Raw genomic sequence first — 16253 nt, forward strand, 5'->3', positions numbered from 1 at the left:
TGTTTAATACTTGAGGTATTCTTGTGGAGTGATTTGATTTCTTGATTCAAATGGTGATTGAGTCAAATTTCATGAACTGAAATGCAAGAAGTCTTGTTACACACCTTAAAAATTCATTATTAATTCCCTCTTCATATATATATATATATATATATATATTTTAATTTTAAATTTTTATTTTTATTTCTTAATTTAAAATATATATATATATATATTATTTTAAAATCCATGACCGCATGTAGCATGTAATGCATCAAATCACATGTTGCAAATTCATAAATTTCTTTTTTTTTTTTTAATATTATTTTTGAATCATGTTTGTTGTATAAAATTCACAAATTTTTGTTTCCTTCTCAATTCCTTTTCATGTTCGTCTTTTCCAATCAGTTGCTTGAAATGTATTATTTGCTTGGAAGTCGCATAATACTAACAGAACGTACAGATGGAATTGAGAATAAGATAAGTGTTTTATAGCAACATTACAAAACGTGGCAAATGATAATTCTTGCAAATCAATTGAACTAGTAATATAAATCATAAACAATAATTAGTAAAACTATGTGACACAATCATTTTATTCAATTTTCTTTTTAATTCTTGGAGGAATTGTAATAACATTATCATACATGATTGATATTTCAAGAACCAACTGTTGAAGAACACCTTCACCTGAAAATTTACAAATGAATATCAGAAGAAATACAAAATAGCTAGAAAGAAAATTCCAACAACACACAACACAATCCTCAAAGTCAATGGAATATCATCATCCATCCATAACGACATTCATGTCATAACATATCAACTGTAAGAACTAGCATTTCTTATTGAGACTAGAACTTGTACAGAAGGAAATAGATTTATGAATCAAATACGGAGAATTTACAAACAAAAATATTCTGTTATTAGGTGGGGAAAAATCAACATACTTCAAATGTCGAATTAAGATCAACTAGGACAGAAATAAAACATTGGGTCAAACACTTCTTTGGTGTCAAGGTAATAGCTATGAATAGTCATCGACTTCTAGAAAAGGGTATAAAAATGAGACTCATTGAGCGCACACGCATTACAGACATCACACTCCAACCGGGTTATTTTATTTCACCTCTTGGAAAGAATTGGTTTCATGCATTGAAGTCTCCCACCTTCAAATTACAAGAATAAGCATGGCACTCCTTTAACCGCTCCGCTCACACTCTTTCTTTGATTACTGTTCTAGTGAGATTTTTGCTGTCCCATACTAGTACCAAGGTCTCCTTGTGCACTGGTGTTCTGCAAAACTTTTGAAGGTCTAAACCGCATCTTTGAAGCTTGCATCTTGCTATTTTAACAACGCTCAAGAAGTACCTGTCAGCAAACTGAGACAGATCCACAACAGTCAGAAAATTAACACTGAACAGGCTTGAAACTTTCTATTTTCAGTCATTTTGTGTCTATATTTTTATTTATATCTTCATGGATTCAATATTAAGGCCCATAACAAGGGGAAATTTAACTTTTTAATGTGTGTAGCTCCAACTCAATGCACCAAAGGATAAGTACACTAGGAATTAAACAGGACAAAAAGTACACTTGGTGAAGATATCATAAACAATGAATTATCTGAGGTTTCTCTTCAGGAGAGTTCAAAATGTTCTCAAACTCAAAAAGACCTATTTGCAAGCAACCACTCACATAAGAGCCAACCCCCAGTTCCTTCTCTTTGACCAATTGCGTACCATTCATTGTCATGACGTGTAACAATCTCATCTATTCATATTTTTTTCTGTTAAATAATTTTTTTATTTTATGGATAGACATAGCTATTTCAAATTTTATTATTGGTGTAATCTAACAGATAAAGGGAGATATAGTCCTGTAACTTACATTTGGAATTTCAAAGTCACCTTCACTTGCATCGCACACATCAAGAGACACTTTCCGAAGCATTGGCATCTGTAGTCATAACAAAAGGCACAACGAAAGATACAAGGTAAGACCTCTTCAGCGGGTACATAGGTTGTTAGCTCGGTACCAAAGAGGCACAGCTAAGAAATCATGCACTCAAAGGAACATGACAATGAAGAATTCCCAACATTCATTCTTGAGACTTTGTTAACTTTGAAAAAAGCTAATTAAACTGCAGCTCATAAACATGCTTACCATTGAAGCAGCATCAAGAATAAAATTTTTCTGGATTCCAGTGCCCTGAAATGTGAAGGTTCAACTTTGGTTCAGCAGTCAAAAGTAGCAAGGTCCGATATAAAGGCCAAAGGACAAATGATACTGGAAACAGAATGTGAAAGAAAAATAGAAAAAATCAGGAAAGAACCATTTATTTCTCTCTTGTGCAGTACTAAAAATTTGGTAAACATACTCAACTACTGAATGATCATAAAGTTTCAACATACCCCTCACTAGGTTGGATAAGGAACTACCTGATTCCTATAATAAGCTCAAAAGCCATGAAGCACGTGTACGGGTACTGATACAAGTATTGGTATGGTACAGATACATCGATACGATGAAATTTTTAAAAAGTAGGGTATGGGTAATGCAGGATACGTTCTTAAAAAATATTTATTTTTAATTTGGAGTAATGTAAAAATAGTAAAATGGTTTAGTTGGTTAAGATCCAACCTACAATTCACATTTAATGCAAAAGTAAGGTATACACCAAAATTAAATGTCATTATATTAAATAAATTACAAACCAAAGCTTATTTTTAGAACCACGCTGTATAAAAAAAAGTACAATGAAACTTGCTTCACCTCTATATAGAGCTAACGTATGGATTGAGTATATACTTGATACCTCTAGGGTACGGTAAAATTAGAAAGAAAAAATTTGAGTACACGTTTCATGTATCTGGTACATATGCAAAAGTAACCATACAAAGTACCAGTACCCAATAAGTACCCAATACGAGTATGGCATATTTATTGAAGTACCCATGCTTCATAGCTTGGAAGGGAACCATGACTTTTTCTAAGTGCTTAACAGCCATGAATTCTCCCAGTGTGTTGGTGATGACGATTTTACTGCCTTCCCTTCTAGATTCCAACCCTCAATTGTTTACAAATCAATATAATTAGTGTAAAATACGTGCAACCAGGGTTAGGTTAGAGAGAAAGAGACGAAAGAAGGAAGAGAAAAGATACTTAGACAAATAGGGTTTTGGGTTGTTAATAAAACCCTCCATCAGCAGCATATATTTATATGAACAACACCGAAAAATAAAAATAACATAAAAATAGCATACCATGGAAAATATATATATACACTTTATGTATAGAATTTCTATGTTTATATATTCATACTATTTTATTTAAAATTAGAATTTTCTCTGTTAGGAAAAAAAGCTTATTTGCAGCTTATTTAGCTTAAAATTTGAAATTAGATGTTTACAGTTGTACTTTAAAAAGTTAAGTTGTTTGTTAAAATATTTCAGGCTTCAGCTTATTTTCTTTTTAAGCGGAAAAAGTTAAAAATAAGCTCTAAAGGCTTACTTTCTTACAATTGGATTTGAGATGCACCAGGGAATGTCATGAAATCATCTATAACATCATAAATTTTACAAATCCATATCCTGGACAAATTCAACACAGTTTGTTATTTTTGTGGCCTCCCTAGGTTGTCTTGGGAAAACAAAAGCCTCACCTTATTCAAATCAAACTGATTATTACAATCCTCACAAATTATTCCTGGTGTTCCAAGGTAACACAAAAAGTTGAGGCCATCTAAATGGATTTGATTTACAGGCTAAGAAGTGCCTGAAAAAACAAGGCATGGATAAATAAATCGATAACCGATCAAAAATAACTGCTCCTAAGGTAAGGAGTTTTCTGTGTTGTATTCTTTATGGAAATATGAATCCCATATGTTGGTTGGAATTTAGTAGCAGGAATCGTTCAACTTGCTCACGATTCTGTGCTTCTAACTTAGATTTGTAGAAGAATCGCGAGTTTGATGCGAGAGAAACGCGAATCTAATCGTGGATCTGTATTCTTCTCTTCCCCTCGATCTGTCAGTCCCTCTTCTCTGGATCTCGATCTCTTGACTAGTCTTCTCTAGATCGATCAATCTCGTCTCCTCTCTCCCTCGATTGATCTTGTCTTGTCTCTCGATCTACTCTTCCTTCTCTCGATTGATCGCCTCCTCCTCTTCTCTCTGTCTGCTCTCTCGCCTCTTGCTTCGTTGTTCTCTCTCGCGTCTCTCTTCTCTATTTCTTTTTTTTTTTTTTTTTAAAATTTATTTTGTCCGAGTCTCTCTTCTCTCTTCTCTCTTTCTTTTTTTTTTTTTTAATTTCTTTTGATTATAATATAAATATTAAATAAAGAAAATGGGGAAGAAGTCAAGAAGTCAATATTAATGGTTACTTTTTGTGTAGTGCTTATATTATAATAATGATGTGGGCTGATGCAATGGTTGTTTTTCCTGTGATGTATAATAGTTGAAATTATAAAAATTTTCTGTATTTATAATTATTCCAATATATTTTTTAATTTTCTATTTATTTATTTTACCTTTGTAAATATAAATGTAATGTGCTATATATATATTGAATTAATGTTAATTTTTATATCTACAAAAAATCCATCTACAAAATAAATAGATTTTAATTCTAAGTAAAATCCAACAACATAAAATAAAATACAATTTATGATAGTTATAATATATTCAAATATTAATTGGAGAAAAAAATATATATATCTCGCAATATATATATATTATTTAATATATATATACTTTATATAATATATATAAATGCTCCCAACCTATGACTCTCTTAGGGGGTAGCATTCCACGCTCCCGCTCCTGCTTCCACTTTGTGCAACTACGGGTTGGAATAAATTGATAACTGATATGTAGGTGTAATTTGTGCCAAATGGAAGATAAATGGAACTAGTATATCATTGACCAGTAATCCAACCGAAATCACATATACATTCAAGACACAAGGACAAGGGCAGCAGTAGAAGACTCACATTATGACGCAGCATGATATCTTCAACAGCTTTGCAGTCAAAAAGAGAAGCAACACCGTTTCTAGTTACTTCTCCACAGTCCTAAATTTCAAAATCAGCATACATGGAAACATATGTGAGAAGTCAAAATGAGAAATTCATATAAAAGTTTATATGAGCACTAGAACCTGATTAGGTGTGTTTTTATGGAAGAAGTAGTTCAGACAACTCGAGAAAAGGGCATATAAAAGGTGTCCTGAATAATTTTGCTCAGGTAAATGGTTCACAAGTGAAAGAAAAGAAGGCACTAAATTAAGCTCAAGCAAATGTTACTGATACAAAGGATATAGGAAATTGCATATTCAACAGGTAATATGTAAAGAAGATGAAAAAAGTACAAGTCACTAGTGCCTGAAAACACCGTGTGGGGTGCCAAGGCATTCACAAACTGACACCCAAGCCCACACATGCTCACACACAGGTTACACTATTATTTACATTATATTTTGCAGCACAAAAGTGAGAAATGTTCCCCCAGAACATAATTTTTCTCAAATGTCTATTGTCATTAGATGTATTACGCTTAGCAGCCTTTAGCATAGACACCAAATCAGGACCCAGGCAAGACATGACACAAAAACATTGAGATGATGATTTTTTTTTTTTTTAATAGTAAAATAAAAATATAAAAAAAGGACAGCCAAATTGCAAGGATAAAAATATTTTGTATTCATGGATAGAATTATTTTTTGATAGGTTTATGCTTAAACATATTTTATACAGACAAATATATACTTTTCATTATTTTTTCTATTTTTCCTTCATTAACAAGTGCATAGTGAGGAAGATATCTCTAAAAAAAAAATCATGTTATTAGTTGACTGAGTATCCTACAATTCATGTCTTAGTATAGCCTTATAGGTTATATTAATCTCACTCTCACATATTGAAGTGCGTGCATTTCCCATTTAAAGCGTGGCGCTGTATGGACAAAGACCAAGTTTCTTCTTCAATTTTTATTTTTTCTTAAGGACAGCTGGGCACCTCCAGGTGTATAGTATCCCACACGTCTTAATTGGGTGTCAAATGATGCCTGAGAAGTGTCAGCCAAGTGCCCGAAGTTATATGATTTATATCTTAATTGTGAATACATCTAGGATCTGTAATTTGTGTTTGGGGGTGTCCAGCACGCCCTATATGAACATGGCTCCTCTATGAAAGTTCCTGTGCTACTTTGTTCCCTTTTGATGGAATACCCTACTTATTTCCCTTCCATTGGCTTATCATTAGGATAAGTCAAATTTTTCTTTACTTCTCCTAATGAAATGAGAGGTGATTCTTTTTCCTCCTGCAGGAATACTTGTCACATTTTTGTGACGAGGTATCAGTTTCTTGGCTTTTATGGACTTCATTGAGGTCATCTCCTGACTTCTATAATTCCTGAAGGGCTCTTTCCTGCCTGTAGGCTTCACTCGTGCCTGCTTAGCCCTTTTGGATACACAGGACTTTAGCCAGTTCTTAAGACCTTTTACTTCAAGAAGAATCTCCTAGTATATTTCAGCATTAGGGACTTTCGAATATATTGGGTTTTGGCTGCCTACAGTAGTTAGATGATAATGTCAAATAATAGAAATACCTGTAACAAGTTTGTTCAATAATCTATCTTGTATTGCTAAGTACTATTCGTTTCACTAGGAGATTTCTACTATTTAGCCACACTACTTACCCAAGCAGAAGATCAAAATATCTGTATTCTCTCAACCACTTTAAGTATGTGTGTATACATGTATGTATCTTCCTCCTTATCAAAGGAAAAATGCTATGTATCTTCATACTTTGTCGACCAGTGGCAATATCACATCCAGATATGCATCAATTACCTATGGTATCCATTAGTAACAAATGGAAAACTACTGGAACCACCCAAAATAGTGCGTCCCTCGTATATCAAATAGACATAAAAGTGTATAGAAAAACAACAGCATCATCATTTCAAAGCCTTTTCCTGAAGCAATCACATATTATTGTCAAGTGTATAGACAAACCTAGATAAAAAGGGCAGTGGCAAACCTCTAGATGAATAGAAATCAAGCCTGGCCAGCCACTTGAAATGATCTGTTGCGAATCTACAAAAGAATATAAAATAGTAAGAGGAAAAAGATCAGATTACTTGTATGCAGCCCCCATAATCTGAAGAACGTTGGCACATGATTGTACTTGCTCTACAAAAGGTGTGCACACACAAACCAAACCAAACTAAGCCTTGTGTCCCAATTAGGTGGGTCAGCATGGGTGTGCACACACGTAACGTAAAAATAAAAGAGCAGAAGTCTTCTTGTGAATCCAAAGGTGAACTCTGTCAATTGCATCATCTTGTAGTGAATGAAAGAGATATGGAAGGAAATATTAATGGAGTTCGATCTGTATATCCAATTGCAAATGGGACACATCAACAATGATCACTCACCTGAATTGAGAAGTCTGCATCCTAGCAACGAAAGCTCAATCAAATTTGCACAGTTCTGAGTCAGAATAACCAAATCATCATTGGTCATCCATGGAGTTACCCTTTCAAGCTTCAATTTCCTCAAATTTGGCACACTGTACTTAAAGCTTACAGGGGATATATCACCAAGACAGTGGCAGAGAGCCAAAACTTGCAAGTGTCTCAATGATTCCATAATGTTTATTAAGACACAATCAGAGATCACCTGTTAAAAACAGTGAACATACCTGTGAATGACAATGCTTTTCTAAATGTAGTATCATCATAATATGAAAGAAATGTCAGAAAATGAAATAGAAATGCCAGATAATGAAGGACCACCAGGCAATAGCACCAGCATGAATTGTATACATGAAGAAGAGACCATACATTCTACAGGTTTCTCCAAGCAGAGATATCGACACCTCGTGGTTGTTTTAGCGGAAGAGTGTATTCATCTTACCACCTCCACTGGTCTTACTTGCCAAAGAACTTTCTTGAAAGTTGAACCCTTATTTATTATTTATTTTATCAAACAAATGAAACCATCTGCTTTCTCTTTGTTTTCATTTCTTATGTTTCTTGCTTTATTGTTGTCGTTAATATTGTTTCAATTTTTCTCCTCCACGGAGAGCCATACTGAACAATGATCCAAAAGCGTTTAAAGGATGATCACAATACTTATCCAAAACACGCATCATATGATGATTTTCACTTTTCTTAATTTTGAATTGCTTGTGTATGGCAACGGTTGGCAAAACAATGGGTACAGCTACATCTCATGAATGAATGGTACCTGAAAATAAAGGATCACCGTCTCTAGCAAAGGGCAAGTAGTGGGTAGGAGTTCTAGTGAATCTTGACCTAACGATGCACCTAAACCCACAGTTATTGCTCTTAGTGTTGTAATTGCAGGTTTCAAAGCTTCTAGAGAAAAGCAAGAAAAACCCCATCCAAGTGCAATTTCTTCCAATTTGCAGGTTTCTCCTAGCTCAATATACCATTCTCTGCATGAATATTTGAAAGAAGAAAAAACTCCCCCTTCTGTCTTGCTTTTCTGGTGAAACAGATTCCTGCATCCCTTTGCCTTCAAACATTTCAGACCAGGATTTCTAGAGATAATGTGAGCTAAAGCAGCACTGGAGACCTGCAATTCCACAAGCACAATATTACTGGCTAAGATGCACCAGTATTATCCATCTGGCACCATAACATAACTTAAACTTGCTAAAAATGACAAGAAAATACATAAGGACATTCCTCTTTAATTGTTTAATGGGTAAATTACAATATTCCACCCCTTGAGGTATGGCAAAATTACAGCTAGCCCAACAGTTTTTCAATAATTACACTTTCAACCCTCAAACTCCTTGTTGCATATCAATTGTACCCAAGGTTCTAAAAAGCGGTTGCGGTTGCGGTTGCCGTAACGGTGGCGGTGGCACGGTTGCGGTTGCGGGGTGTAAAGGCCGCAGTGTAACGGTTGTGGTAACCGGAACCGTGAATTTTTTTATTTTTTGCACAATTTGAAACAAACTTTACCGATATGCAGATTTTTTTCCATGATCATATTTATTGGATTAAAAATAAATATTGATCAATTTTTGTAAATTTTTAAGTATGATCCAATATATTTCATATTTTTAAATCACTATAAACTGAGTTTTTTTCATTTTATTTTAATAATTAATGACTTTATATTATACAAAAAATCAATCACTAACTATTATATATAAGATAAACAATGACAAAAGTAAGAGAATAAATAAGAGCCTAAATATATATATATATATATACATATTTTAACTAACCCAAATAGATAATGACCATACTCATTATTATTATTATTTTCAAACAATATATAGATAGACACACACAAACAAAATGGTTGAGTGATAGCAGTTGAATAGAATAACATAGGTCTTACAACTTCAACAAATCAATAACATGTTCTTCATCTTCCCTCTTCTCTCTCTCTATCTCTTGCTCCTCCATTTTCTCTCTTTATCTTCCCTCTTCTCTCTATCCCTCTTCCCCCATTTTCAGTTTTTTTTTTTGTGTTTTTTCGAAAGAAACAGTTTGGAACTGTTATGTAATAGAGCGTAACAGGCCGTTACGGCTGTTACGGCACCGTTACGACCGTTACGGTAGTCGCTACGAGCGACACACCTGTGAATCTCAATCACACTGCAAAAGCGGCCGTAACGGGTGGCGGTAACCGCCAAAACCGTTACGTAACGGCGTTACGTAACAGTTGCGGCCACTTTTTAAAACCTTGATTGTACCCCTTTCCATCAGTTGACTGTTAGTTTTGTACAGATAAATCATGATATCAACAAGAATTATATGACTACCTATTTTACCCTTTAGTGAGAAACAAAATTATACATAATGAACCAACACTACCATGCCACTATGAGTTTGCTGCACCCTCTTTCTATCGCTTAGTACTGCCACCGTTTGTCATCGCCAAAGCCACCGTCTATCACTACCAATGCCAACACCAACACCACCATTTATCTCCACCAACATAAACGTGAACACCACCATGTATCTCTGCCTACACGAATGCGAATGCCACCATTTGCAACCACCAACTGCCCCTTTTCTGATGTCTCCCTGCCTTCCTCTCTCTCTCTCTCTCTCTCTCTCTCTGATTTCTGAAACAACAGAATTGCCAACGATGGGCTTCTCAACGCCTTCTCCCCTTTGTGTCTCTCTACGAAATTGGATAAGTCTCCATGTTCTTTGATTTGTGAAGAAAATTCACATGAATGGGAAGCAAAGTGCTGGAGAGGGGATCGGGATGGGTTGGGCAATTGGGATGGTTTGTAGCAGTGTAGATCGGTGGGCAGTATACATTGTTGTAGCAGTAGGGCATGCAATGTAGATCAATTTTTGAGGCGATGTTAGGCGGGTTGTGGTGGGTGATCTTCGATCGTAATGGGGTGTGTCTTGGATCTGATTTTGTGTTGTTCAACCATCGATTTATAAGTTGTTCTGCCGCTGGTGCTACCGAATGAGACAACTGGGAGGGATGGAAGGAGAGTGCAAGTGGGATGGATGTTCGTGGTGGAAAGAGCATAGTGTGGCTATGAAGGCTATGGTGATAGGTAGTTGTGGGATGTTAGGGTAAGAGGAGGGGTGGATCATGCAGTAATGTGTATATAGAAGAATTGACTTAGGGTTGAACAGAGATGAAGCGCAAGGACATGGCGACTAGAGTTGAGGTGTGGCTAAGGTCAAGGAGAGACATGCCTGCGGATTTGGCTGGAGAGAGAGAGAGAGAGAGAGAGAGAGAGAGAGAGAGAGAGAGAGAGAGGGTAGAAAAGTATTTTGATCCAAATATACAAGGGTAAAAAAGTATTTTGACATTTTCTGTTAGCTCCATTCAGCCTACCATTAGTGAAGGGGAGGTCAATGTAATTATATTAAAACTATGGCGCTCATTATATTTTTCTCAAACTTCAAGGGAGTTTAGTGTAATTTATCCTTTAATAATTGATTGGTTATGTTGCACTCTATCAAAAATCTATATCCTATGAAGCACAGACACTTCAAAATAGGCTCCGTACCAATGTCGGACAAGCTGGTGGCATGTCCCTTTAATTTTATTATTTTTTGGAAAGGGATATGGCGAGGACATGCCGGGGATACGTGTGTCCAAATTTAGACAAATCAAGGGACACAGGAACATGCCGGGGACACAACAAGGGGACACAGCAGGGACACGCCGAGGACATGCATGTCCAAATATGAATGATCTATTAATTTGTTTAAATGTAGTGGTTTATATATATTGAATTAATGTTAGTTTTTATCAATTTTGATTGCTTGGTAACATAATATTAATCTACATAATAAATCTATATATAAAAAAAAATTATTTATCGTGTCCTCTACCGTATCCGTGTCCATGTCTCCATTTTTTTGAAATCATTGTGTCCCATGTCCATGTCTTTGCTTCATAGTCTATATCCATAAGCTATATTAGCTTTGAGTTTTTAGGGCTCACCAAGACCAAGTTAAATGCCTAGGTGTTTCTGGACGCATTAGATGGCTATAAAAAGTAGAAAAGACATTTGTTCCTAATCAGGAAAACCAGTTTAGGACAAGAAGAAGACACTCTGCCCTCCTGACATTTATGACCTACAAGGCATACATGGAGGTAGGAACTCTCCACTTGATGGGTAACTGCCACTACCTTATACACCTTTTGAATGCAAGTTTGACCTAACAAATTGATGTAACCATCTGACAAGGTCCATCTTTTAGGTGGGGGCTTTGCCACAAGAAGTCTAAAGGGCAATGCAGTAGATAACTTGATTGTAGTATTTGTCCCAATATGCAGGTCAGTAAATATAAATATGATGTCCAAGCTAAGTTACATGTGCCCAAGTTATTTTTGCCTTCAAATCTGCTACTCCCAGAAATAATTACAATATATGATTTGTAAACAAAAATTATTACAATCTCAGAAACTCTCTTTTGGGAGACGGGAATAATGCTCCATTAGAATGTCGTCATACCTTAGTATCAGAAACATCAAGCATTTCCAGGAAAGACCCAAGGAAACTATAAAGAGTGCTATCAATAATTTGAGTCTCCCTCAAACAAAGACTCTTTAGCATGGTTGTTTCAGACATAAGCTTTGAAAGAGATGTTTCATCAATACCTGCACACAAAAAAAAAAAAAAAAATGAGAGCGAAAGAAACTAAACTCGCCAAGTCTTGTCCCAATTACTGTGTGAATCAATTTCAACGACTACACTATTTGTATCATGTCATTTCTCCAATAAGTTGGTTCAAGGTTAAGGCATTAAAAGCCAAGGCAAAGCCCAAACAGCATGTAGTCAAAGCTGGTAGGACAATCAAAGGCCAAAAGGTAGACCAGAGGCTGGTTGGCAGGAGCAGTGGTCCCCTCAAAGTTCAGAATTATATCAAAAAAGAAATGAAAAAAGGAAAAGTACTCGCACAATTTTAGCATTAGAACTCTGCTAAACCAAATAAAATAGTATTGTACAAATTAGTCAATTTTTCAAATCTTACCATACCATTGCTCCAATTTTTTGCATAAAAATAGGAATTACAAACCATCATTACCCCTACCTACTACCTCATTCGATCCTTCAACTAGATCCCTAACTTGTTTAGAAATCATTTTTTATTTAAGAATGGTGAAGAAGGATGAGGCTGTCCCAAAGGTCACTAAAATTGGAATTGAGGGGGTTCCATGTAGCACTGATACAAGTATGGGTATGATACAGGAACGTCAATACAGGGAAACGTTTAAAAGAAGAAGAAGAAGAAGAAGAAGAAGAAGAAAATACGGATATGACCAAGATACTACAGTAAAAATATAGTTTTAAAATTTGAAGGGTGCATTATATATACAATTAGAAAACCAAATGCAAGAATTAATTAAATGACTTAGTTGATTAGGGATCCAACCTACAAAACACAGTTTAGTACTAAAAACAAGGTTCAAGCAAGATTTAATGTGCTTTAAAAAATTATAAATAAAAAACAGATTTTAATGTCATTACATCAGAAAACCTACAAACCAAAACTTAATTTTACAACATATTAACTCTATCTCTAAATAAAAGAACATCCTATTTTGGCACTTGTACACTTCAAAACAAGATTACATCTGGAACCTGTCGTGCTCCCGAGGTACCTAGTAAGAATCCAAGTTGTACCCTCACGAACAAAAATAAAAATAAAAGTAAATGGATATTTGTTTCGCTTATCAAGTACACATGCAGACATATCATACGAAGTACCAGTCGTTAGTACCCAACATGAATACATTATCTTTTTTAAGTATATGTGCTTCATGGAGGGGGTTCAAAGCAGGAAGAATGGGTGATGGGGTCAATGTTGAACTTTCAAAGGTCGAGGAAAGGGATTTGAAGCTGCAAGGGACAATGATGGAGCTGAGGGAGAGGTGGCTTCTGATGGTGGTCAATATAAGGCAGAGATTGGTCGTGTTGGGCACGGAAGTGTTGGTCATCAATTAGGGGTAGCCAAGGGAGACATGGCATCTGATTGTGATCAGTACAAGGCTGAGATTGGTAGTGTTGGGCACAAAAGTGTTGGTCATCAATTAGGGGTATCTCCACAAGGTTCCTGTGGTGGAGATAGGTAGGTAGCTTTGGGAATGTTGTGGAGAGAGGTCTAGTGGAAGAAAAAGAGTGTCAATCATGGTGAGATGGTGGGCATGTCATGGTTGCGGTTACTTATTCACAAAAGGTTAAAGGGACTTTTCGGCTTGAGAAGGGGTCTGGTTTAGCAATGGATTAAAATCCAAGGGGTTCAACTCAAAACATTTTAAGATTTATTTCGACAATGGTGTTAATGGTTTTTAACTTCTTTAAAAGATTGATAAGAGCACTTGTTAGGTTGAAATTTTCATTTTACCTAATGATAAAGTGGTCATCCGAGGAAAGAACACGTTGAAGATTTGGTTACAAAGGTGAAAGAATTGGTTTATGTTAATAAAAAAAGTAGAAGAAAAGAGCATTGAGTGTGCAGAGTTTCGTGAATCTTGAAGGTTAAACAAAAAGGGAAAAAACATCTTCTAAGATGGAAAGGAAGCGGAAAATGCTCCAATGTTCGGTTTCTTATGGTGGACAGAATGGGTGATATTTGCTCAAGGTGGAAAAGGCTCCAACAACCGGAAATTACACTTGTTATTGGTAAATTTTGTGGTGATAAATGGAAATCTATGTCATATGATGAAAGCAGTCCTTACATGAAGTGGGAAAAAAATTATATTTATTTCAGTTGATGGGGATAATTTTTGTGCTTGTATTGGGATTGTCAGGTCTCTCTTTTGTTCTTTCTTTTTTTTTTTTTTCTTTTCTTTCTTTCCTTTCATTCGATTATATAAGGGTTGTACCCGTTCAACATGTTCTTTAGTACAATTTCTTTTGTTGTTGATTGAAAAAAATATAGTCATAACAAAAGTAAGGAAAATAAGATAAGAGTAGAGAACATGGTAAAATATAGAGGGAAGAAAATTTTCACGAGAGAGGAGAGAGAAAGCAAGTGAGAGGAGAAGAATTTAGAAATGGAAAGGCAGATAAATTAGGGAAGAGAGAGAGAGAGAGAGAGAGAGAGAGATGGTCATTGATTGTGATGTGGACCGTATGGAACAAACAATATTTGAGGGAAACAAGTTGTAATTTAAAAGGATCCATGCTTCTTCCTTTGTTTGTCAGATGAGATAAGATTAATATTTCTTTATTTTGTAAATCACTTGGTATTACACCAAATATAACATATCCCAATCCATTAATTAGCAATATTATTTCTTTTAAGACATATTTCTTCAAAAACCATAATTTTTTCATTTAATAACAATATATCCATGCCATCATCTAAGGAGGAAACTAGAATTAACATTCTATAAGGACTTTATTATAATGGACCTTATGAAAAATTCACAACTTTATTTTCAACGTGTCTCCAATCTTCAAGGTAGTCTCCCATGTTATCATGACAACAATCTCCAACCTTCAACAATCTACGTACAATTACACACAATACTTATTGTTTAAAAAAACCATTAATCATTCTTAAAGTTATAATCATTTTCATTTTCTTTATTAACACTAATTTTTACAAAATCACAAAATAGTTTAAAATATTTTTTCTAAAAATGGGCTATTTTATATACTTTTTTTGAAAACAAATTTCAAATAAACTTCGTATGTCTTTTTGGTGTTATTTTCATTTTTCTTGTTTTTGACAACTGCAAATGGCATCATTCATCAAGCTCTTTTCTTATTCATTTTGTTGTAGCACCATTCATCTATCTCAACATCCTCATTTCAAGTACATTCATTCTTTTTAAATGTTTTGTCAATTGCCAACATTTTGCACCATAGAGTATAGCATATATGGTCATAATAGTTATCTTACAAAACTTTCCCGTCAACTTCACAAGAATGAAGAGTTATGAGATCAGATCACGCAATAGACCAAGAGGATCTTTATCAAGTATATTGCTCTATGTCTATAGACAATGCTTTACTCAATCTCCATTTCCTTACAGATAATTGACCTAAGATATCATAAATGATCAATCTTAAGAACATTTTGGATATAAAGTTTCATATATCTTCAATTCAGGTACTATATATGCTAAAATTGAATTCCATACATTATATAGTGCTTAGTACGAAACTTTAGATTCTAGATGATATCTCTCTATGGCTTCAACTTGGTAACAACCCTACTCCACTACAAGATTTGCGTAAATCAAAATACATCCTATTGAAAATGCATAGTATGTTCATTCAAAGCTCAATATAAGAGGATTGTAGTGCCCATGCTAGATGTAAGCCTATTGTTTTTGAAAGTTCACTTGTTGCTCCTCCTAGTATTTGTAGAATAGTCACAACTGCATCCATATCCTTAGTCACATAAATATAGAGATGGGTTAACTACACCAAGACCCCACAACAATTAGTGAATATGACTTTACCCCCCTCGTCTATGAAATGAACCCGTACATACATATTGACCCTTTCAACAATAAAAACTATTCAAATATCCCCCCCCCCCCTTTGAAGGTAGGCCGGAGGCAGTAAAAATGATTCGTGTTTATAGTTGTGGGTGACAGAGATCAGAGGCGATCGGTCATTGACCTCCAGAAGATGGTGGGCACTTCAATGGCCTGAGATCACAGGAGGTGGAAGAGGAGAAGAGCAAGGCAGGCTTAGAGAGAAAAGGGGTGACAGTGAGAGACCTTGAACACTTAGTATATGTTAAGTGATTCTTATTGCTCTTGTTGTGTCATTGTGGTTGC

General features: G+C 35.1%; 1 protein-coding gene across 9 annotated transcripts in view; it reads right to left on the bottom strand.

The window, feature by feature from the left end:
• Positions 1-806: 806 nt before the first annotated feature.
• The window catches only part of LOC114281080 (ubiquitin-protein ligase), a 68201-nt gene continuing 52754 nt past the window's right edge, over positions 807-16253 (bottom strand). For 3 of the 9 annotated variants that reach the window (XM_082891773.1, XM_082891771.1, XM_082891776.1), the window contains 8 exons: positions 11965-12110; positions 8232-8582; positions 7418-7661; positions 7021-7076; positions 4972-5052; positions 2146-2190; positions 1870-1938; positions 807-1361 (listed from right to left, as the gene is read on the bottom strand). In XM_082891773.1, coding sequence (XP_082747899.1) covers positions 1194-1361; positions 1870-1938; positions 2146-2190; positions 4972-5052; positions 7021-7076; positions 7418-7661; positions 8232-8582; positions 11965-12110 — 1160 coding nt within the window. In that variant the 3' untranslated portion in view covers positions 807-1193. Of the gene's footprint in view, positions 1362-1869; positions 1939-2145; positions 2269-4971; positions 5053-6995; positions 7077-7417; positions 7662-8231; positions 8583-11964; positions 12111-16253 lie in introns of all 9 variants that reach the window. The other 6 variants (XR_014342296.1, XR_014342297.1, XR_014342298.1 and 3 more) reach the window with 6 other exon arrangements.

The sequence above is a fragment of the Camellia sinensis genome, chromosome 10, assembly GCF_055761805.1.
Source record: "Camellia sinensis isolate YWXY chromosome 10, ASM5576180v1, whole genome shotgun sequence".
Lineage (NCBI taxonomy): Eukaryota > Viridiplantae > Streptophyta > Magnoliopsida > Ericales > Theaceae > Camellia > Camellia sinensis.